General features: G+C 41.1%; 1 protein-coding gene across 4 annotated transcripts in view; it reads left to right on the top strand.

Moving 5' to 3' along the window:
• Positions 1-23,252, top strand: part of YEATS2 (YEATS domain containing 2) — a 114,322-nt gene that overhangs the window by 15,369 nt on the left and 75,701 nt on the right. For all 4 annotated transcript variants that reach the window (XM_073625817.1, XM_073625816.1, XM_073625818.1 and 1 more), the window contains exons 6-11: positions 530-636; positions 4,076-4,237; positions 5,082-5,193; positions 6,831-6,875; positions 16,045-16,201; positions 20,338-20,562. In XM_073625817.1, coding sequence (XP_073481918.1) covers positions 530-636; positions 4,076-4,237; positions 5,082-5,193; positions 6,831-6,875; positions 16,045-16,201; positions 20,338-20,562 — 808 coding nt within the window. The remainder of the gene's footprint in view (positions 1-529; positions 637-4,075; positions 4,238-5,081; positions 5,194-6,830; positions 6,876-16,044; positions 16,202-20,337; positions 20,563-23,252) is intronic.

Here is a 23,252-nt window from a genome sequence, read left to right as displayed (position 1 = left end):
TATACAATTCAAGAGTGACTGTGACAATAATTGGAAAATGTATGCAGCTGGCCTGCTTGAAGAAGAGTGGGGGCTGCAATTTCATGAAAATGATAGACAAAGAGAAAAGCAGAGTAGAAGGACCAATAGTGTAATAACTCATTATTGATTTTAATAATGAAAAATTACTCAACAACATCCGAGGGATAACAGCATGTCAGCAGAACTTGGGGCAATCCCGTGTCCAGATTTATTAAAATCCTTATTGAGTTACTAACCTATTGGCCCTTCTGCGCTGCATGTCATAGCTGAACCTTTCTAAATGACAGAAAAAAAACTCCACTAAAGAGGTAAAAGTGTGTTAGTATGTTCTGCCTAAGCTGTGCTGTCAGTAAGCATGATTCTGTGGAGGTGGCTGACATGATAGCTACTTACTAATTGCAAGAAAAGCAGATTATCGTGTTAATTGGTTGTGTTTAGAGACCTTAATAGCTCCTCCTTCTAAAGCTGTTGTGTTTACAAAACCTTTACGTTTGAAATGTATATTTAGGATTCCGTGCCAACAGAAAATGACAACCAGACTGCTGGGTTTATAAGATCTGTGGACACTTCCAGGCGTTTTGTGAAGAAAACTTTGGTTGTTGGAAACGTCTCCAGGTATGTTTACTGTCATCTGCAGATGGCTTTTTGTTTGTTTTTTAAGACGTGGATGTGTACTTTATAATCTTGCTATCTAAAAAGCAATGTATATTTCTTTTTTTGCTGAGATTGGTTTGGAGATTATTTGGCAAAATAAGCCTGGACATAGAAAGGTAGTGGTCACCCCAAAAGTAAGCTGCAAAATCTCTGAGTAATAACAAATGCTCTTTAGTTGGAGATGTTTGTCATGCCCTTTTTTGACCTTTCATCATTACAAGTATTTTATTGGGATTGAATTCTTATCAAACACGCTGTTTACATGTGATTGTCCTATGTTTAGTCTCCACATTACAAGCTTGTGGCATTAGGGCTCTGTTACAGATTACTGTGGGACGTAGTCTTGTACCTGGGCTTTACCTTGGCATGCTATAAAGCAGTCATGGCATCTCAAGGCAGTAAATGTTTAGGAAGTGTCTAATGCACTAAACATTGCTATATAATATAATATACCCAGTTATCTTGTTAATATACAGACACGTGTTCGGGTGTATGTGTGCTGAAATTGGTTTAAATGTAAAGCACATTAAAATGCATACAAGCACTGAACACCTGCTCATCCTCAGGTAGTAGACACACATTAGCTCAACAGGTATCCAGCTTTTTCCTACTCATAAGTCAGTCCATGATTTTTATACACAAAATGATGTCTATGACCCATTTTTTTTGTCAGCTAAAATTGACACACTGGGGTTGATTTACTAAAACTGAAGAGTGCAAAATCTGGTGCAGCTCTACATAGAAACCAATGAGCTTTCAGGTTTTATTGTCAAAGTTTAATTCAACAAGCTGACGTTAATAATTGTGATAAAAGCTTAGGAACAAAGAACACGGAGGAAAAATGGGTATTCTTTAAGAGCATATTAAATAAGGGCATTAGCCAGTGCATCCCAATGGGAAATACATTTAAAAGAGCTAATAAAAGTCCTGGGTGGCTTAACTCCAATGTAAAAATGCATATAAAAGCAAAGGAGAAGGCCTTCAAAAATACAAGGCCGAGGGATCATCATCAGCATTCCAACTGTACAAAGAATGCAACAAGAAATGTAAGGGTGCAATCAGGGCGGCTAAGATAGAACACGAAAGGCACATAGCGGAGGCGAGTAAAAAAAAAAATCCCAAGAAGTTCTTTAAGTACATAAATAGTAAGAAAGGGAGGTCAGATCATATTGGTCCCATAAAGAATGATGAAGGGAATCTGGTTACTAAGGATGGAGAGATGACGAAGGTATTGAATTTATTCTTCTCCTCAGTCTTTACGAGGGAATCGGGGGGGCTTCAGTAACTAAAACTGCAATGTTTATCCTCATGACATGTCACATGAAGCACCCTCATGGCTAACAGAGGACAGAATTAGAATTAGACTTGAAAAACTTAACATTATTAAGTCACTGGAACCAGATGGCTTGCACCCGAGGATCCTTAAGAAACTCAGTCAAGTAATTGCCAGACCATTTATCCTAATTTTTACGAACAGTCTGCTGACTGGATTGGACCAGCTGATTGGAGAAAAGCCAATGTAGCACCAATATTTATGAAAGGGCCCAAAATACATCCCTGGGAATTACAGACCAGTTAGCCTAACATCAGTTGTATGCTCTTGGAGGGGATGATAAGGGACTATATACAAGATTTTAGTAATGAAAACAGTATCATTAGCAGTAATCAACATGGATTCACGAAGAATCGTTCTTGCCAAACCAATCTATTAACCTTCTATGAGGAGGTGAGCTGCCGTCTAGATAAAGGAAGGCCTGTAGACGTGGTGTATCTGGATTTTGCAAAAGCATTTGATACAGTTCCCTATAAACCTTTACTGTACAAAGGTCCATTGGCATGGACCATAGGGTGAGTACATGGATTGAAAACTAGCTACAGGGGCGAGTTCAGAGGGTAGTGATAAATGGGGAGTACTCGGAATGGTCCAGGTGGAAAGTGGGGTCCCCACAGGGTTCTGTCCTGGGACCAATCCCATTTAATTTGTTTATAAACGACTTGGAGGATGGGGTAAACCGTTCAATCTCTGTATTTGCGGATGATACTAAGCTAAGCAGGGCAATAACTTCTCCTTTAGGATGTGGAAACCTTGCAAAAAGATCTGAACAAATTAATGGGGTGGGAAACTACATGGCAAATGAGGTTCAATGTAGAAAAATGTAAAATAATGCATTTGGGTGGCAAAAATATGAATGCAATCTACTCACTAAGGGGAGAACCTCTGGGGGAATCTAGGATGGAAAAGTACCTGGGGGTCCTAGTAGATGACAGGCTCAGCAATGGCATGTAATGCCAAACGACAGCTGCGTGTCTAAATGTGCACAGGGCTTCAGCTTGGCTCGGGTGCCCCCATAGCAAGCTGCTGGTCTATGGGAGCACTTGTCAGGAGGGAGGGGCCAGGAGCAGCAAAGAAGGACCCAAGAAAAATTTCTACATGGCAAATGAGGTTCAATGTAGAAAAATGTAAAATAATGCATTTGAGTGGCAAAAATATGAATGCAATCTATACACTGGGGGGAGAACCTCTGGGGGAATCTAGGATGGAAAAGGACCTGGGGGTCCTAGTAGATGATAGGCTCAGCAATGGCATGCAATGCCAAGCTGCTGCTAACAAAGCAAACAGAATATTGGCATGCATTAAAAGGGGGATCAACGCCAGAGATTAAACGATAATTCTCCCACTCTACAAGACTCTGGTCTGGCCGCACCTGGAGTATGCTGTCCAGTTCTGGGCACCAGTCCTCAGGAAGGATGTACTGGAAATGGAGCGAGTACAAAGAAGGGCAACAAAGCTAATAAAGGGTCTGGAGGATATTCATTATGAAGAAAGGTTGCGAGCACTGAAATTCTCTCTGGAGAAGAGACGCTTGAGAGGGGATATGATTTCAATTTACAAATACTGTACTGGTGACCCCACAATAGGGATAAAACTTTTTCACGGAAGAGAGTTTAATAAGACTCGTGGCCACTCATTACAATTAGAAGAAAAGAGGTTTAACCTTAAACTATGTAGAGGGTTCTTTACTGTAAGAGCGGCAAGGATGTGGAATTCCCTTCCACAGGCGGTGGTCTCAGCGGGGAGCATTGATAGCTTCAAGAAACTATTAGATAATCACCTGAATGATCGCAACATACAGGGATATGTAATGTAATACTGACACATAATCACACGCATAGGTTGGACTTGATGGACTTGTGTCTTTTTTCAACCTCGCCTACTATGTAACTATATAAAAGGAGGATCTGGGCTGCTCTGTGCAAAACCAACTGCACAGAGGAGGTAAGTTTAACATGTTTGTTGTTGTTGTGTTTTTTTTTTTTTTTTTTTTATTTTGTAAAGTGAGACTTTACAATCACTTTAATGTATGTAAATTTTATTTATTTGTTTTATTTCTGATTTAAGGTACATTCCTCCTGACAAACGAGAAGAGAATGATCAGTCTACACATAAATGGATGGTCTATGTACGTGGCTCTAGAAAGGAGCCAAGCATTCATCACTTTGTGAAAAAGGTTTGGTTCTTCCTGCACCCAAGCTACAAGCCTAATGATCTTGTAGAAGTCAGGTAAGCTCCAGCATGACTATTATCTAACTGTTCACTGTATGCATACAAGGGAAGTTTGTCTTGGAACTAGGGTTGCACCAATACTGTTTTTTTTTTTTTCTTTTTTTTTTTACCGAAGAGTACTGATATTTTCGGTCAAATACTCGCTTATACCGAGTACTGATACCTTTGCAGTGCGAGTTGAGACTATACGAAATGAATGAGCTCAAATTGCTCTACAAAGAAGTGCATGCAATTTGAACAGGAATGCGGTGCGATTCCTGTCCAAATCACATGCGGGTTCCTGTGCTGCTCCTGTGTGAACCCAGGCTGAAGGCACTACGACAAGCTTGGGTTCACTCAGGAGAGGTGGGGGAAACCGCATGTGATTCGGACAGGAATCGCACCGCTTTTCTGTTCAAATCGCATGCGATTCTTTGCAGTGCTCTTGCAAATGCTTAGTATCTGCACTGATACTAGTATCGGTGCAACCCTGCTTGGAGCAAGTAGTAGATTTTTTTTTTTTTTTAAATACAGGCAGTCAGTTTCAGAAAAAAAAAATTTTGCTTATTATTTTTTTTTTTTTTTTTTGCTATTTATTTCTAAAATCATTATCATAACAATCTGAGAGGTTTATATATATATATATATATATATATATATATATATATATATATATATATTTAATATATTTAATTATATAATTTTTTTTTTTTTTTTTTTTTTTTTTTTTTTTTTTACTAATAAACGTTAAAAAAATGGACACCATTGCTTGAGGTTGCAATAATTCTTTTTCTTTCTTAGTATTTTTCTATTTTATTTTTGAGCAGAGTGACTGATTAGAGTTTGTTTGGTTTGTTTCTAGAGAGCCTCCTTTCCATTTAACACGCAGAGGATGGGGTGAATTTCCTGTGAGAGTGCAGATCCACTTTAAGGACAGTCAGAACAAACGGATAGATATCATACATAACTTGAAGGTACAGATATGGAACAAGTATGTTGACTATTGAAATAAACCTCCAGTACTCATCCTTATCATGATCTTGATTAAATTCACTGAGAAACAGGGGCATGTGGTACTATGAACCAGATTCTCGAATGTGCCCATTTGTTTTTGATGTAGACAAAAGACAGAATGTGAATGAACAAAGGCTAAACGCTCAGGCTTTCAGAAAATGACTGATGGATTCCCTTTTGGCAAGTTACAGCATGTTCATTTTGTGATTCGGCACTGCGCCGCTTTAACTGACAATTGCGCGGTCGTGCGACGTGGCTCCCAAACAAAATCAACGTCCTTTTTTCCCCACAAATAGAGCTTTCTTTTGGTGGTATTTGATCACCTCCTGCGGTTTTCATTTTTTGCGCTATAAACAAAAAAAGAGCGACAATTTGGAAAAAAACACATAATTTTTTTACTTTTTGCTATAATAAATATCCCCAAAAAATATATAAAAAAAAAAAACAAAACATTTTTTTCCCTCAGTTTAGGCCGATACGTATTCTTCTACATATTTTTGGTAAAAAAAAAATCGCAAAAAGCGTATATTGATTTGTTTGCGCAAAAGTTATAGCGTCTACAAAATAGTAGATAGTTTTATATTAATGTATTAATATTTTTTTTTTTTTACTAGTAATAGCGACGATCAGCGATTTTTATCGTGACTGCGACATTATGGCGGACACGTCGGACAATTTTGACACATTTTTGGGACCATTGGCATTAATCCAGCGATCAGTGCGATTAAAAGTGCATTGATTACTGTAAAAACGTCACTGGCAGTGAAGGGGTTAATGTGTGTCCTAGGAAGTGTTCTAACTGAAGGGGGATGTGGACTGTGGACTGTATGAACAGAGGATCTGTCAGTTCTCCCCTCATTACGCACACAGATCCCAGTTCTCTGTGTGCCTCGAGCGATCGCGGGAGCCCGGCGGTGATCGAGACCGCCAGGCACTTGCATTGGCTCGTGCGCCTCTGGCGGCGCGCCGCCTAGTGGCCACAGGGCGAGGCGACGTTACATAACGTCGTTTCTCCCAGCCGTGCCATTCTGCCGCAGTACAACTGCAGCGGCTGGTGGGCATGTGGTTAAAAGGACGCTGCTGCATCCAGAGAGAGGCTGCTATGTGAATAAAGTGGATAATGCACAATACATTTGCCAGCTAACAAAAGTGCAGTAGTGTTCTATCATCAGACTTGCTGTGGCCGGTACAGCACTGTGTAATTTACCTTTTATAAAGACTGAACAGGACGTTGAGGATCAGGGTCTCTCAGTATATGTAGTTACAACACAAAAATTATTTGCTTAAAGGGATTTTCCACTTTAATAGCAGCCCAAAGATTGAGATCGGTCTGTGTAGCAGCAAACAGAGTGGAGATGGGATTACACGCGGATAGCTCTGCTCCAGGGCCCCTGAGTTTTTTTTGAAAAGCAGATGAGTGATTAAATCAGTTTTGGCTTGCAGTATTTTTTATTTATTCAAATAGTTGATTTATTTTTCAATTTTTAGAGGTTCTTTTTAAACAGCATCAAGTATGAGATAAATTTAACATGATATCAGCTAAATATTTTGTAAACTTGTTAATGCAAATTATTATTTTTTTGTTGCACTCCTGTAGCTGGACAAAACTTACACTGGATTGCAGACACTAGGAGCAGAAACGGTAAGCTTTTTTTCTTTGCCCATTTCATACTTAAAGCGGAGTTCCAGCCTGTAATTTTTTTTTTAAATCAGCAGCTACAAATACTGTAGCTGTTGACTTTTAAAGGAGTTGCAAAGGCAGAAGTTTTTTTTTTTTTTAATCTTAATGCATTCCATGTATTAAGATAAAACGCCTTCTGTGTGCAGCAGCCCCCCTCAGCCCCTCTAATACTTACCTGAGGTCCTTCTCTGTCCAGCGATGTCCACATGTGTCTCAGCCACCCGAAATTCTCCTTCCTGATTGGCAGAGACACAGCAGCAACGCCATTGGCTCCTGCTGCTGTCAATCAAAGTCAGCTAGCCAATCAGGGGGGAGGGGGCCGGGTCGGGGGCTCTGTGTCTGAATGGACACAGGGAGCTGTGACTCAGCTCGGGTGCCCCCATAGCAAGCAGCTTGCTGTGGGGGCACTCAATAGGAGGGAGGGGCCAGGACCACATAAGAGGGACCCGAGAAGAGGAGGATCCGGGCTGCTCTGTGCAAATCCTGCAATAGAGCAGGTAAGTATAACATGATTGTTATTTTTATAGGAAAAAAAACAAGCCTTTACAATAACTTTAATTTAACCACTTCAGCTCTCACACCTGTTTACCCCTTATGGACCAGGCCATTTTTTCACATTTCAGCTATGTCTATACATGAGGCTATAACTTTGTAATTACTTATGATACAGAATTGATACATATATCATTTTTTGGGGGACAAACAGGGCTTTCTTGTGATCTTAAGGTCTTATGGGAATTTTATGAATTTATTTGCATTTCAAGGGAAAAACAAGTAAAAATGTGAAAATAATTATATTTTTTCAAGTTTGATCAGCAATATTTTTAACACAAGTACCATTACTATAGGAAAATTGTATATATTTTATTCTGCTGCTTTTTCTATTTACTGCACACTAAAATAACATTTTTGATACAAAGCATGTTAATGTTATTTACAAAAAACAAGGTTTCCTTTGAAACTGTTAAACAGGGTGATTTACTGAAATGAATGGGTTAAATGGTAAAATGAAGGTTAAATAAGGGCATGTATAGATTAATTAAGGGTTAAAATTCCCTGTGCACACAATAAACCCTTATCTGTGTTAGCTGCAGCCCTCTCATCTCACAAATCGATGTGTGTCAGGGCACTGAGGAGCTAAGACAGCTACTGTTACTTTTGCTAAAATATACACACTGGTCATTGTGATTGGCTGTCACAGAGATCATTCAATGAGAAATGCTTCTGACTGGCTCCTTGATCGTAGCATCAGTATAAGACAAATGAGGCGCTTAAATAGGCAACTAGTGGAAATTGGGACAGTCTAAAACGTCCAAGAATATGCTCTAAAGCAGAGTCCATATGCTCCCAGGACCAGACCTGATAAGGTTCTAGTCTGTGTCAGGAACAGCAGCCAGCTCAGGAGAGTAGAAGAGGCTCTGTGTTTGATAAGAAGAAAGGAGGGAGCAGCGCCATTCTGAGTGCAGTATGTAATCAAAAACAATTTAATGAGTTCAAATAAACTCACATGTAGCAGTATTTAACAGGCGTGTATAAGATCCTTTTGCTCCCTTGATGTCCGGCTGGGCAGCGGTGGTGTGTCAGTCCCCGGCCACTCCGGTGGTTTCTGCAGCTCCGAGGCTGGATGATGTCAGCACGATCAGCACATCAGCATTGATGGACAGGGGGCGTAGTTTGAGCAGCTCACATTTGGAGCGTACATGCTCCTTCGTCAGGCATGTCTTGGGAGCAAAAGGATCTTATACACGCCTGTTAAATACTGCCTACATGTGAGTTTATTTGAACTCCTTTAAATTTTTTTTTTTATTACATACTGCACTCAGAATGGCGCTGCTCTCTCCTTTCTTCTGATCATAGCATCAGCAGCTCCTCTTTCTACACACACCGGGTCTCATGGAGCTGTTCACGGAGCTGTGCAAGTGAAGGAGCAGGGGAGATAAGAAACTGCAGGCAGTCCCCAAGTACAATACAAGCCTGAAGTACAGAGGAAGAGATTTATTAGACGTTCTGAAGGTAGGCAACTGGATATGGACACTTACCCGTCCAGGTATCCCGCGATGTCTGCACCCCTAGCCTTGCGGCTTCACAGCCTGTTTCCTACTGCGCATGCACGAGTCATGCTGTACTTTTTGAATGGTCCCGCTGTCTTCTGGGATCTGTGTGTCTCCCAGAAGGCAGTGGGGGGGAAAGGAGGAGGGGCAGGATATTTCGTAGATCGCCGCAATCGTTGTTTGGCGATCTTACCCAGGAGTGGGTACCTGGTTTTAACAGGTATCTGCTCCCCCCCCCCCCCAAATGCCAAATGTGGCAGTGAAGAGAGGGAGGGTGCGAACCCTTTTGGGTGGAGCTCCATTTTAAAGGATAAGTTCACTTTTTTGAAAAAAAACAATAAATGCACTTTTTTTTGTATGTAAAAAAATTGCATTTATTATTTATTTTTGGAGCCTGTAAAGCATGGCACCAGCGATCAGCAAATTGCTGGTGCCATGCAGGTCTCCTGCAGATCTATGAGTGTATCTGTGTGCTTGTTCATCTCGTACAAGCAAGCAGATACAATCTGACATGAAGAATCAATGAACTAACACTTCGCTCCACAGCGCCATTGTAGTTTATTGAGAACTACAAGCCGACAGTTGCAAAGGATGTTGGGGCTTGTAGTTCATTCACCTACAAAGCTGTGTGAATGAATGATGCTGCTGTGTGGGCGGAGCCCCACATGGCTGTGCTGATTTCAAAAAGTGACCGCTACTACGGGGAACTTCTCCCCATACTGCTGGCCACAGGGAAGGGGGGGGGGGATCAGGCAGCAGCTGCAGCACTGAGAACATGTTACATGTTCCTCCCTAAAAACAGGTGGGACATGTAACATGTTTCCAAAGATGAACTTCTCCTTTAAAGCCCAACAAAAGTCTTGCTTTTCATACATATTTTGCAGTCAGACTGTGTAAATAAGACAAGAATATAGCTTTTTTTTTGTTTACAATTTCTCTTTATTAATTTTTCATATAAAACAATCATTTGTATCAAAACATCCCAATTGAACATAAACAGTTCCACAGTATATACTTCATACTTCAAATTACATAATTATTTTCCTTTTTTTTGCAAACTGTGAAACCATACCTGTCCAAGACCTATTCAACCTTACAATCTTTTCCCTCATTCCCACCCCCCCAATATCTATATCTACATCCATACCTCTTTCATACAAAAACAAAACAAAAAAAAAATTTCCTCTTTCCTTTTTTCTCTTTCTCTCTATCCTCCCTCTTTTCCTCCTTACCTTTTTCCTTCCATTCCCTTCCACCACATTCCCTCTATATTTTTTTATAGATATTCTAATATTTCTCTCGATGACCGAAACTCATCCCATCTTGTCAAATTTTTGGTAATTGATTTATTGTATATCCTTCCTCTCTTATCTGTTTTTCCATATATTGAATTTCATTCATTTCACATATCCAGTCTGCTATTGTAGGACTTTTTATTTTCCTCCAATTTCTTGCTATTATTGTTCTTGCTGCGGATGTCATATGGTGGATGATATCTGTTTTAATTGTCTTTATTGATTTCGGTATTAGAGATAGTAACGAGATTTCCATACTTGGGGTTATCTCTACTCCTGATACCTTATAATAAATTTCAAATATCTCGTTCCAGAATCCTCTCACCAGGGGACATCCGTACCATATGTGTTCCGTTGTTCCTTTTTCTATTTCGCACCTCCAGCATAAGTCTGTATTTACTTTATTTATTAATTTTAGGGTAACTGGACTCCTATACCATCTCATTGCTATTTTGTAATTTCTCTCTAGGTATTTATTTGCTATAGTTGTTCTGTGTATGACTTCAAAAACTTTTTCCCATTCTTCCTCTGATAAGGATCTACCCATTTCTGCTTCCCATTTCTTTATACTTGTTATTTCTTTGAGGGAGCTATTTGGAATTAAATCATCATATATCTTTGATAGGTTCTTAACTGGGGTCTGTTCGCTCAGCAGTAATTTTTCAAATTTAGTTAACGGTCTATTTATCTTAAATATTTTGGGCTCTATAAACGTCCTTAATTGTTGGTACTGTAACCATTTGTTTTCGTTTTCCAATCCCGCAGTTCCCGCAGCATGGGTATTTTCCCATTCTCAAGGACTTGTACCAGTCTTGTATATTCAGATCTATTCCATTTTAAAAACTTTTTGACTCCCCTAGCTGGAGGGAACTCGGGATTGAGAAATAATGGGGTCATAGGTCCAATCAACGTGGAGAGCTTCCACCCTTTCACTATATCATCCCATATCTTTAATGTAGCGTTTACAAAGAGTGTTAATTCGTTTCTTTTAGGTCTTAAGTGGGGCTCTATCCATGGAAGAACTTTTAATTGGGGCCCCGCTACTACAGGGAATTTCTCCCCATTCTGCTGGCCACAGGGAAGGGGGGGGGGGGATCAGGCAGCAGCTGCAGCACTGAGAACATGTTACATGTTCCTCCCTAAAAACAGGTGGGACATGTAACATGTTTCCAAAGATGAACTTCTCCTTTAAAGCCCAACAAAAGTCTTGCTTTTCATACATATTTTGCAGTCAGACTGTGTAAATAAGACAAGAAAATAGCTTTTTTTTTTAATCTGATTTTATTTAGTTACATTTTTCCCATTTTGTCACAAAACATTGCAATACAAACACTACACAATAAACACATCCCACAAAACTCCAGGAAACAAAAACACAAAAAAAGTCATCCAAGGGACTTATTTCTGTAATGTATATGATCCTTTTGGAAAATTTATTAACAAGGTTTCCCATTTGTTCCAGGGTGGGATGGGAAAGAGACAGTGGCTCTATCTCTGAGGTGGTTTAGAGGAGATTCTTTGGTCTCTTCCTCTCAATGCTCTGTAGAGCTAGAGCTATGTGGCAACAGTGGTCAGGCTCTACATTTTGCTGCCTACACAAGACAGCTTCTTACAGTTTTAATTACAAACACAGAATTAAAAAATAAATAAAAAGAAAGGCTTCAGTTACAAAAAGGTTATCCCTGAATGTTACTCTGGGTAACTGTTTTGAAAAAGCAACTCCATTCTCATGGGACTTTATAGGTAATGTGTTACAATTTTGTTCATAAAATCATGTCTCTTTATTATGTGTCAAATTAAAAGACATAAAAAATAACAATTCAACGGCTGGCGCATTAAAAGTGATACTACATTCCGCATAAAAATATCCATTTAGACAAAGAAGGGGTCCTGTTGGAAAAGTCCTTTTCAGACTGCATCCTGGGGGGTTTGCCTTGACTACAGTTGGATACTCCCATGCTAACACCCAACAACCCGACTATTGGGGTTACATGGTCAGTGGGTAAAACAGGCTCAGTCTTATCTGACGCGTCCCCTTCAAGTATGATGCCAGTGATTACGCACCATCGTTTTACACCAGGTCTCAATGACAGCTCATTCTCCTCCTCCTCCTCCTCCTCCATACAAGGTGGCAAATTTTGGGCGTTACACTTTTTCTTTTACAAAAGTTTTATTAATAGACAATCCAACATATACGGACAGCAATGGGATGGTTACAGCTTATAGTAAACGACATGAGATCAAAAAATTATTAACAAAACAAGGACAAATAAAGGTCACAAACATAATGGCCCAGGTTACTAAGAATGTAAGGGAGAGTCCAAAAGCAGCCTTTCGAGGTATCCTGGAGGTCATAGCATGTCTACAGACCTAAATGACCAAATGTTGAATCTGAGATATCTGAACGAAGGCATGCATAGTCTAGTGTCTCCCAGTTGGAGAGGGTAGAACAAAAAAAAAGGGGGGGAAATTCAAAGATAACATAAAGAGCAGTATTATTGAAATAACCATCCGGACCAGGGCAATACCTGTCGGCCCGATATCCATATTAACTTAATGCATAAAGCATATTGAACAGAAAAAGAAAAGGAGAAAGAGAAGAAGCCTGAAAGAAAGAGAAAAGGCCAAAAAGGAAAGAAAAAGGAGAGAGAAGTGTCCACGGGGTATGTGTCGGGGGAAACGTTAAATTGAGAGGAGCGTACTATCGAAACGGGAGGGCTGAGAAAATGTGATCCACGGTTGCCAAACTCTGAGAAATTTATCATGTGTATCTGAGAGAATGGCTGTTAGTTTCCCATTTACCATGATACCGTTCTTGCGATTTTTGACAGCCTCAAGGCTAAGCAAAGGAGTCTTCCATGCTTTGGCAATCTTAATTTGGTCGCAAGCAAACTTGCCTTTCCGGGTGAAGTAGTTCAACAATTGGCTTGCCTAGTAGGGCATCATAGGGATCCCTTTTGAGGTTAACATGAAATAGATTGTGAAGAAGGGTATAGATTCTGACCAATAGCCTGCATGCACTTGGGCATGACCACCAAATATGTGCCATTGTCCCTTCTTGTGAACACCCCCGAAAGCAGAGAGGAGAGTAGGTTGGGATAAATCGGGCCAATCTAGCTAGCGTGTAGTACCACCTATACAATACTGTATAGGCATTCTCCAAGATAAGGACGTTTTGGGAACTCTTTGAAAGAACTATGGTCATTATTTGCCAATCCTCTGGGTCTAACTGCCTCCATAGTTCTCTTCCCCATTGGAGGTGATGCGGCCTCAATGGGGGTTTTCTTGCCGAAATTTTAGAGGAATATACCTGGGATTTAATGCCCGGGGAGTTGGATCTAGCCCTGCATAGGCTCTCAAAAGGAGTCACAGTATATGGAGTAGGGCGAGATTTAATAGGTTGCTGAAGAAAATGTCTGAGTTGAAGATAGCTATAATGTTCTCGCAAAGGGATATTGTGAGAAGAGTGTAGGGCATCAAAAGTTAGGATCCTGGTAAGAGTACACAGGGAATGGATATCTGTGAAACCATTCTCAGTCCACCAGGAAAATTGGGCCGGATTGTCGCAACCTGGGGGGATAAATGGGCAATAAAGAAGTCTTAAAAGAGGGAGATGGGGGGAGATCAGACCCGCAGAATATTTAACTGAATCCCATAATCTCATGGAGTGTGCTAAACGTGGCCCAGTTGCCGGAGGGAACCAGGGCAGGGAGGACACCGGGATGGGATTGGAATCGACAAGATCGATTGTGGCCCATAGCGGTAGTTGATGTGTTTCATGAAGATGAGACAGCGGTGCTATGCTCGCAGCGGTATAATAGGCCTGTAGATTAGGAGCCGAGAGGCTTCCATTAATCCTCTTAGCGTACAAGATTTGTTTACTAATTCGAGAACGGGTGGATCCCCAAATAAAGTGTAAAAACTTACGTTGATGTATCCGTAAAATATGTGAAGGCACTTGAACGGGCAAAGCTCAAAAAACTAAAGTAGTTTCGGAAGGTAAAACATGTGAACTGCAGTTATCCTACGGAACCACGATAAAGGTAAGTGGGACCAGGAGGATAACATATCGGACAATTTTTTGAGCAAGGGTGGAAAGTTGGCCTGATACATTCCTGCATAGGAGGAAGTGAGACGGATACCCCGATAGGGCAAGGAAGAAGGCCAGTGAAATGGAAAGGGTCATTTCAAGTCCCTCAGCACTGGAGGAGAAAGATTGACTGACAATGCCTTGGATTTAGATGGCTTAACTCTTAGTCCTGAGAGGGAAGCAAAAGGAGTCTAATGCCGCGTACGCACGAGCGGACTTTACGGCAGACTTGGTCCTGCGGACCGGACTCTGTCGGATAATTTGATCGGATGTGGGCTCCAGCGGACTTTTTTTCCCCAAAAGTTCGACGGACCTAGAAATGAAACATGTTTCAAATCTTTCCGACGGACTCGAGTCCGGTCGAAAAGTCGGACAACAACCGACGCTAGGGCAGCTATTGGCTACTGGCTGTGAACTTCCTTATTTTAGTCCAGTCGTACGTCATCACGTACTAATCCGTCGGACTTTGGTTGATCGTGTGTAGGCAAGTCCATTCATTCGAAAGTCCGTCAAAGTCCACCGGACCTAGTCCATCGAAAAGTCCGCCCGTATGTACGCGGCATTAAAGAGAGAATAGGTTGTTGTGCCTATAATTTTTATCTCCTCCATAGCAGCCATAATTCAGGGATTGCTCCTGCTGCCCCTAATATGTGGGAGATAGACCAATGATTATTCCCTCCATGGGGGAAAAAAAGGGGTCAAAAAGTGTGTGTTTGTGGGGGAGGGTGTTTAGTAACATATAGTATATTCCTCTTCTGGTGGTAACTGCTGCTAAGTTCCAGGTGTTTAGGGATAAATACAAAAGAATGCATCATTCTTAGAATAAAGACATATTCATAAAGGAGGTTTATCTTTTGCTTAAGTCAAAAGTTAAAGCAGAGCTCCCCCCAAAAGGGGAAGCTCCACTTGTTAGCACCCTAAATAACCCCCCCCCCTCCACTGCCACATTTGGCACTTTTTCGGGGGAGGGGGGAGTATTTCCCGCCCTTCCTCCTTTCTCCCCAATGCCTTCTGGGACACACACAAGTCCCAGAAGAAGGCGGAACCATTTAGAAAGAGCAGCGCCTGAAGCCTTCACTGACAGTTTCCCTTAGTGAAGAATCGGCTCGGGGTGCCGATATCGCTGGATCCCTGGACAGGTAAGTGTTCTTTATATTAAAAGTCAGCAGCTACAGTATTTGTAGCTGCTGACTTTTCTTTTCTATTTTTTTTGCCCAGGCTGGAGCTCCTCTATAACACCATAAAGTTAGTTGCAGCATGTATGGTAAGATTAACAGTTGACAATGGTCTCCCAACCTGCTTGAATCTGATATATTGTGAAAATCCTGCGAGTTTCTAAATGATAAGCAAACGGTAGGTTGAGTATGCTGCTGGTACTGTTCACACTCTTATGAATGTGCTAAGTAAATTTCAAATTCAATTTCTTCATCACTATTTCATTTTTATTATTTATACATTTTTTTGCATGGACTATCCATTGTTTGCACTGATTTAAATTATCCACTGATATTGGATTCATTTATGCATATTTTAATGTATCGAGCACTGTGATCTTTAATTTTTTTATATAATTCTGGTTGAATCTGAGCTGGCTTTATCAGTAATCCACATTATGTGATGCTATTCCTTTATTATATGACCCCCGGATTTCTAACTGTTTGTAATACCCCTCCCATGTTTGCTGTAATCTTCAGGTTGTTGAAGTTGAGCTTCTCAGACATTCCCTTGGCGAGGATTATCTGTATTCACAATCTTCCAATGAAACTACTCAGTCTGATGGGAGCACTCCAGGACCTGTTATAGTTAAAGCCTCTTCTCCTCACAAAGGAAGCCATGAATTGGCTGAAAAGGGTAAATGTGTTATTATCCATTTTTGTTTTAAAATTTTCCATAAAGCCTGAACGAGCAATACAAACCTGCTAATGTGCATGTGAGAGGGTATTCACTTACTTTTATCCACAAAATTAAATTAAAATTCAGTAAATGGCTAACATCATTGCCCCATGGCTACAGCATAATGAAACCACAAAGTCGAGAATGATTTAGTGAATTTTGTTACAAATAGTGTTTTCAGTTCTACTCTGCTACTTGTTGTTTAGAGCTGAGAAAAGACGGGACACAGGTGCTTCATGAACAATCCATGAGCTCTATGAACATCTGTTAGAGTTCTTGCATATCAGTCAGTCCTTTTTTGTTGGAATTTATGTACCCCACTTAAGCACTCAGGGTTAGGCCTCTGCATAGGCACCATGGCACGTGTTGTAACTGTACTATGTATGTGCAATTTTTCTGTTATGTTTCTCTCTCTTCAAAAAAAATATAGTAAAAGAATTCCCTAACCTAAACCTGATGAGAGCTTTCCATACGTGCAGCCAAATAATCCTTATATGGCTGCTGGCAGTGCTTTAAAATCCACCCCAGCCAAAATGTTCATTATAGCCTCTGTTAACGTTTTATTACTGGCTATATCTCGAATCTGGTCTCCATATCTTGTATTGGCATCACAAGGACAGGAAGTGAGGCATAATCTCCCCAATGAGGTCAATAACAGAATAAAGCACATTACAGAATATGTAACACTTCTCCATTCTATCCAAAATATTAAAAATAAGTTGAGTATTGTCCTGGACACTCCAACTCCATAGGAATTGCATGTATTTTAGATGAACCTGCATGTCGCATGCACCAAAACATAATAATTTACTTTATGGTGATGGGTAAAAAGGGCACTGGCTTTCCAGTTTAATAAATTCTTGTGTGTTCCTGCTGTGAACAGATGCCATATTAAGATTTTACTTCAGTCTACTATTCTGTCGGCTTTTACTCTCTGAGGCAGGTTGCAGTTTGCATATTCCAGGTGCATTTTGCATTTTTCAATATACATTTTTGATCCATTGAAGTCTATGGAACCAAAAATCAGAAAAAAATCCCTTGCCCTTTCCATAAAATGCACAGATGTGAACTACATCCATAGGAAACCATGTTAAATGGACTGTAGTGTGTTTCTGCAAAAATTGAAAACCCACTAAAAAATGCACAGGTGTGAATGAACCAGGCCTGATTCTATGCATTTGTCCCATTTGGTGAGAAATACAGCAAAAGTAGCAGGATGAAGACAAGCAAATCTTCACAGCATGGCTACAATTCTCTTCAGTTTTGCAATCCTTGAGCTGCTATTACCATCCAACTAAAATCATTTGTGTGGACTTTGCACCACAATGCAAGGTCTGATTATTCCCCCATTTTAAAATGCAGCATTGCGTATTTAGAAAAATACACCTGTGGAGAAAAGTTAAAGAATATATTTACCTTGCACCAGTTTGATCCTGCAGTACACAGGTGAGGGTAAAGTTGCAGCTCTTTTAGTAGTCCACCAGTCAGATCTCGCCAGAAGGTCCTTATTGTCACTCTCTGAAGTGTGGAAGCCAGTGTAAGGTAAGTATATTTTTTTTGTAGCAGGTGCCTATGTAGCTTTAAAGGAGAAGTATGGGAATCAGTTTTTTTGCAGTTTCGTACTTACTTAGGTGGATGCAGCATCGGTCCCCATTTATACAGCGATCAGAGCTATAAAAATGCACTGATTACTGTGTAAATGACACTAGCAGGGAAGGGGTTAAACACTAGGGGGCGATCTAGGGGTTAAGTGTGTCCTAGGGAGTGATTCTAACTGTGGGGGCGATTGTCTCACTAGAACATGACAGAGATCACTGCTCCCAATGACAAGGAGCAGTAGATGTCATGTTGCTAGGCAGAACAGGGAAATGCCTTGTTTACATAGGCATCTCCCCGTTCTGCCGCTCCGTGACACGATCGCGGGCCTCTGGCGGACATCGAGTCTGAGGGAGTGGTCACGGAGTACGTGGCGGGTGCGAGCCCGCAATGCCGCGATTTAAAGGGCACGTACTCATACGCCCATTTGCTCAGCCCTGCCATTGTGCCGACGTACATCGTCGTGCGCTGGTCGGCATGGGTTGATGGTCAGCCACACTGAACAGTGGTGAGCAGGGAAGCAAAATCGGGTGTCCTAAATGAGGATGATTGTATAAAAGAGTGCTCCAGATTTTGGGGCTCCTGGGGCACACTTGAAAGTTGGAACATGAAATTTAGTGTAGTGACTTTAAGAAAAACTATACCATAGCACTACAAGGCACCTGGATGCTTGCAGCAACATTGCCCGGCTTGTTTAGAGCAATAATGAGTAATGCCCCATCAAGAGTTTAAGTTTTTTTTTGGCCTGTTTGTGTCTTATTTGGGAGTTTTTTCTTCACTTCCCTCCAAATAAGAGAAACCTTCTCTTAGACAATTGTCACTGGAACAGGTCCCGATTTTGGATTTTCCCTCTGTTCCAGTGACAACTTTAACCACTTTAAGTCCAGGCCAATATTTATTCTTTATACTCCCCTGACCTAAAAGATCCCACTCTCCCCCTTCACAAATGCAGATTTACTGAGATCCAACACTTTTGTTGAAGCTGGATTTTGGTGACATCTAGCACCACAAGTCTATTCTCCCTGGGACTTCTATGGGGCTCACCTACCACCATCTCCTGGCTGGGAAATTCAGGAATATGAGCCCCTTACACTTAAAGCGGAGTTCCAGTCAGAATTTTTTTTTTTACATTATTCAATTCCATTCAATACCTAGAACAACCTTTGGAAAAATTTTTTTTTTTTTTACTCACCTCTTCAGTTCTGTTGCTAGGGGGTCCCTCGTAATCTGCCTCTTCCTCTCCAAGGCGCCTGATGCTATTTCCCTCAGCGCCCGTGCTCGCTGGTGCTCCTGGGAGATGTCTGTCATCATTTCCCAGGAGTAACTAGGCGAGCGCCGAGGGCTGTAATCGCGTTATGTTGTCATAACAACGGGGTGGGACCTTCCGACCATTGTTATTTCAACGTTACAAACAATCGGCGCGACGGCCGGCGTTGCATCGCGCATGCGCGAGATCGAGAGGTGCATGCTGGTTAGCCAGCATGCCCCTCTCCATGCATACTCCAGGAAGAGAACGTGAGGATTTCAATATTACAGTAAATTTTATATATTTTTGAAGAATCTATTAAGAACATTGTATAGGCTTATTTAAATTACGTTAAAAATACTAGCATAAAAAAAAATTATTGTCCGAACTCCGCTTTAAAAGGCACTGGATGTCAACATATGGGTGTCAGATCTCAGTAAGTATGCATCTGTGGAGGGGGAAAAGGAGAGGGGCGTAAAAGAATACATGCGCTTTGTGTGAAAGTGCACTTTATCTTTAAAATGCCAGATTTTCCTGCACTTTAATAGTGCTCACCGGAAACGCAGACTACAATAATACCTGACAGAGGTACTAACCCCTCACCTTTCTTTCCTAGATGGAGGGAAAAATTGGCTTTAGATAAACTTTACCTTTGGGCTATAATACTGTACAGTAAGCCTTCTAATCTAGGAAGCCAAGATGCATAAGAAATTATTTCTGGAGCTTAATTTGGGGAATCATGTCAGCCATCTTTGCAGATAATTTCTGACTCCTTCAAACCCTGGTGCCGAACCAGGGGCCCGAGGGACACATGTGGCCCTTTTTATGACCTGGGTAGTGGGAGCATTCATTTACAATGGTGCTGTAATGGCAGCATCAAGTCCCTGTTCTTTGACTGTCTACTGTAGAGAAGTCTTCAGTCTCAAAGCGCTAACATGTTTGCAGTCTTTGACCATCTGCTTTAGCATATCTCAGACAGTCTTCTGTAACATTATGAATACTGTGAATATGAATATGTGCAGTCCTTTGGTGCTTTAAGGGCCCATAGGTGAGAACCACATGCCCTCAGTCGACAACTGTCTTATTGTAGAAGCTTAATTTGTCTAACCTGTTCAATTTAAGTGTTGTATTTGCAGCAAGATTTAGGCATTCAATTATTTTGTACTTATTTTGTTTGAAATTTGAGGATTCATTTTGTATGAATGTGACATTGTATTATTAATGGCACACATCTTTTTTTCATTAAAACAAGGTTTTAGCATGACTTCAGAGCCCTCATTGTACACTCAGACCTCAGCACTTGAGCGCACACCAACAAAAATGACTCAGAGGTTTACTATTGGAGCTCATGGCAGCACTGCTTTCCAGCCTATCACTGCCAGCTGCAAGATTGTCCCCCAAGGACAGGCAACAAGCTTGGCTGAGTCCCCTGGGAAATCTTTCCAGCCAATCACAATGAGCTGCAAAATTGTGTCTGGTATGGTCTCTTTCCAAATTTTGTTTGTTGCATCATCAGCTATAATGAAAGATATATTGACACCAGTCACATTGTGCCTGCCTGTTTCTTAACACTCCTGTGCAACTTTACCTGAAGTCTGGCAACATGCACCGTGCATGCATTTGTTCTCTTTTTGGTTGTCAGTACTCATGGATGCTCAGTCAAAACACACCTTGGACTCTGCAACATTGTGCCCATGACTATTGACTTAAATGAGCCATAAACAACATACCCCATTCACAAAGCTGTCTTTTTTTGGGACTTATGTTCTTGATATTGTGCCTTACATTGGCCAGTTGTAAAGGTATATAACACATTTGATTTCCCTGTTCTGTAAGAAGTGTTATTGTACTTCTACTACTCCTATTACAACCCTGTCAGGGTTATTTTAACTGCCATTGTAACCGAATTGATGTAAAAAGCACAGGATATCTCTCCTTTACATAACTCTAGCTTCAGGCTGGGAGAAGTGTGAGTTTTAATAGTTGTCTGTTGAGGAGAGCAGGAAAAGGAAGTGACTATTATGCTGCGGACTTTTCGACCGGACGGACAATCCGATCGTGTGTGGGCTTCATCGGACCTTCAGCGGACTTTTCCAGTCGAAAATCTGACGGACTTTAGATTTGAAACATGCTTCAAAACTTTACGTCGTAACTCCACCGGACCCAGTTCCTATCGAGAAATCCGCTCGTCTGTATGCTAGTCCAACGGACGAAAACCGATGCTAGGGCAGCTATTGGCTACTGGCTATCAACTTCCTTATTTTAGTCCGGTCGTACGCCATCACGTACGAATCCGTCGGACTTTGGTGTGATCGTATGTAGGCAAGTCCGTTCGTTCGAAAGTCCGTCGGACCTGTCCGGTCGAAAAGTCCGCCCGTGTGTACGAAGTGTTATGGGGCGTACACACGGTCGGACTTTTCGTCTACAAAAGTCCGACAGCCTGTCCGACAGACTTCCGGCGGACTTTCGGCGGACTTGCAGCAGACTTTCTAACGAACGGACTTGCCTACACACGACCACACAAAAGTCCAACGGATTCGTACGTGATGACGTACACCGGACTAAAATAAGGAAGTTCATAGCCAGTAGCCAATAGCTGCCCTAGCATGGGTTTTTGTCCGTCGGACTAGCACACAGACGAGCGAATTTCGGGGTCCGTCGTAGTTACGACGTAAAGATTTGAAGCATGTTTCAAATCTAAAGTCCGTCGGATTTGAGGCTGAAAAAGTCTGCTGAAAGTCCGGAGAAGCCCACACATGATCGGATTACCAGCCAGCTTTAGTCCGTCGGCGTCCGTTGGACTTTTGTAGACGAAAAGTCCGACCGTGTGTACGCCCCATTAGACTTTGTAGCAGAGTCCTTTACATACTGCACCCATCATTCTAAGCACAGGAGTGTTCAGTCATAGGTAGGTCAGTATGACAGGCTCATAAGAATGAGTGCTTCCAATTTATAGCTTTTCCTAAACGACTCTAATTGATAGCTGACTTTTCCTTTGGTGCATCATCTTGCTTAAACTGCTGTTTGCGCTTAAAATTTAAAACTGTTTGTGCTCCCTGTTGTTCATGTTACTTTAGCAAACCTACCTTTTTTCTCTCCTGCTTTTTGTGTCCTATCCACTGAACAACTTTTGTTACTATTTGGCAGTCTCCATAGCAAGTGTAAAAGCTATTGCTTCCTGTTTATTGTTTCTGTGCTAGATCTTGTTATAAAAGTTGCCATATATGTCATTTATACAACCCCAATTCCAAAAATGTTGGGACACTTTGCAAAATCTACATAAAGACAGAATGCTTTTCAAATCTCATAAACCCATTTTTTATTTACAATTGAAAACATATGGATACTTCTTCATTTCACTTATGGATCTAGACACTCATTTGTACCCTGGGACTATTTTCAATTTCAATGAAAATCATTGAAATATAAAACATCAAATGTTTAAACTGAGAAAATTTAACCACTTGCCGAACACCCTATAGCAGTTTTACTGCTACAGGGCGGCAGCTCTGTGCAGCATCATGTGTATATTTAGGTTACCCTGTACTTCCGCCTGCAGTGGGCGCTGGTGGGCCGCTTCTGCTGTGCAGATCGCCTTTCTGACTGAGGGGGGAGGGGGGATTGACTTTGAGGGACTAGAATCCATATCTTCCCATAGTAAAAGCAGCATATACAGTACACAAAAACATTGGCTAGGCACACAGTTAACCCTTTAATCGCCCTACATGTTTAACCCCTTTCCAGTCAGTGTCATTAATACAGTGACAGTGCATATTTTTAGCACTAATCACTGTATTAGTGTCACTGGTCTCCACAAAGTGTCAAAAGTGTCAGTGTCCGATTGTCCACTACAATATCGCAGTCCTGCTAAAACTTGTTGATCGCCTCCATTACTAGTATAGAAAATAAATAAAACAATACATATATACCATAATTTGTAGATGCTATAACAATCGCATAAACTAAATCTTCCGGAGGTTGGGACATGGCCATGTTTACCACAGTGTACCATCTCCTCTTTTAACAACACAATGTAAACTTCTGGGAACTGAGGAGACCAGTTGCTGGAGTTTTGGGAGAGGAATGTTGTCCCATTCTTGCCTCATATAGGATTCTAGTTGCTCAACAGTCCTGGGTCATCTTTTTCATATTTTACTTTTCAAGATA

Source organism: Aquarana catesbeiana, linkage group LG04 (genome assembly GCF_042186555.1).
Source record: "Aquarana catesbeiana isolate 2022-GZ linkage group LG04, ASM4218655v1, whole genome shotgun sequence".
Taxonomy (NCBI): Eukaryota; Metazoa; Chordata; class Amphibia; order Anura; family Ranidae; genus Aquarana; species Aquarana catesbeiana.
This window is presented reverse-complemented; position numbering and strand designations above follow the sequence as displayed.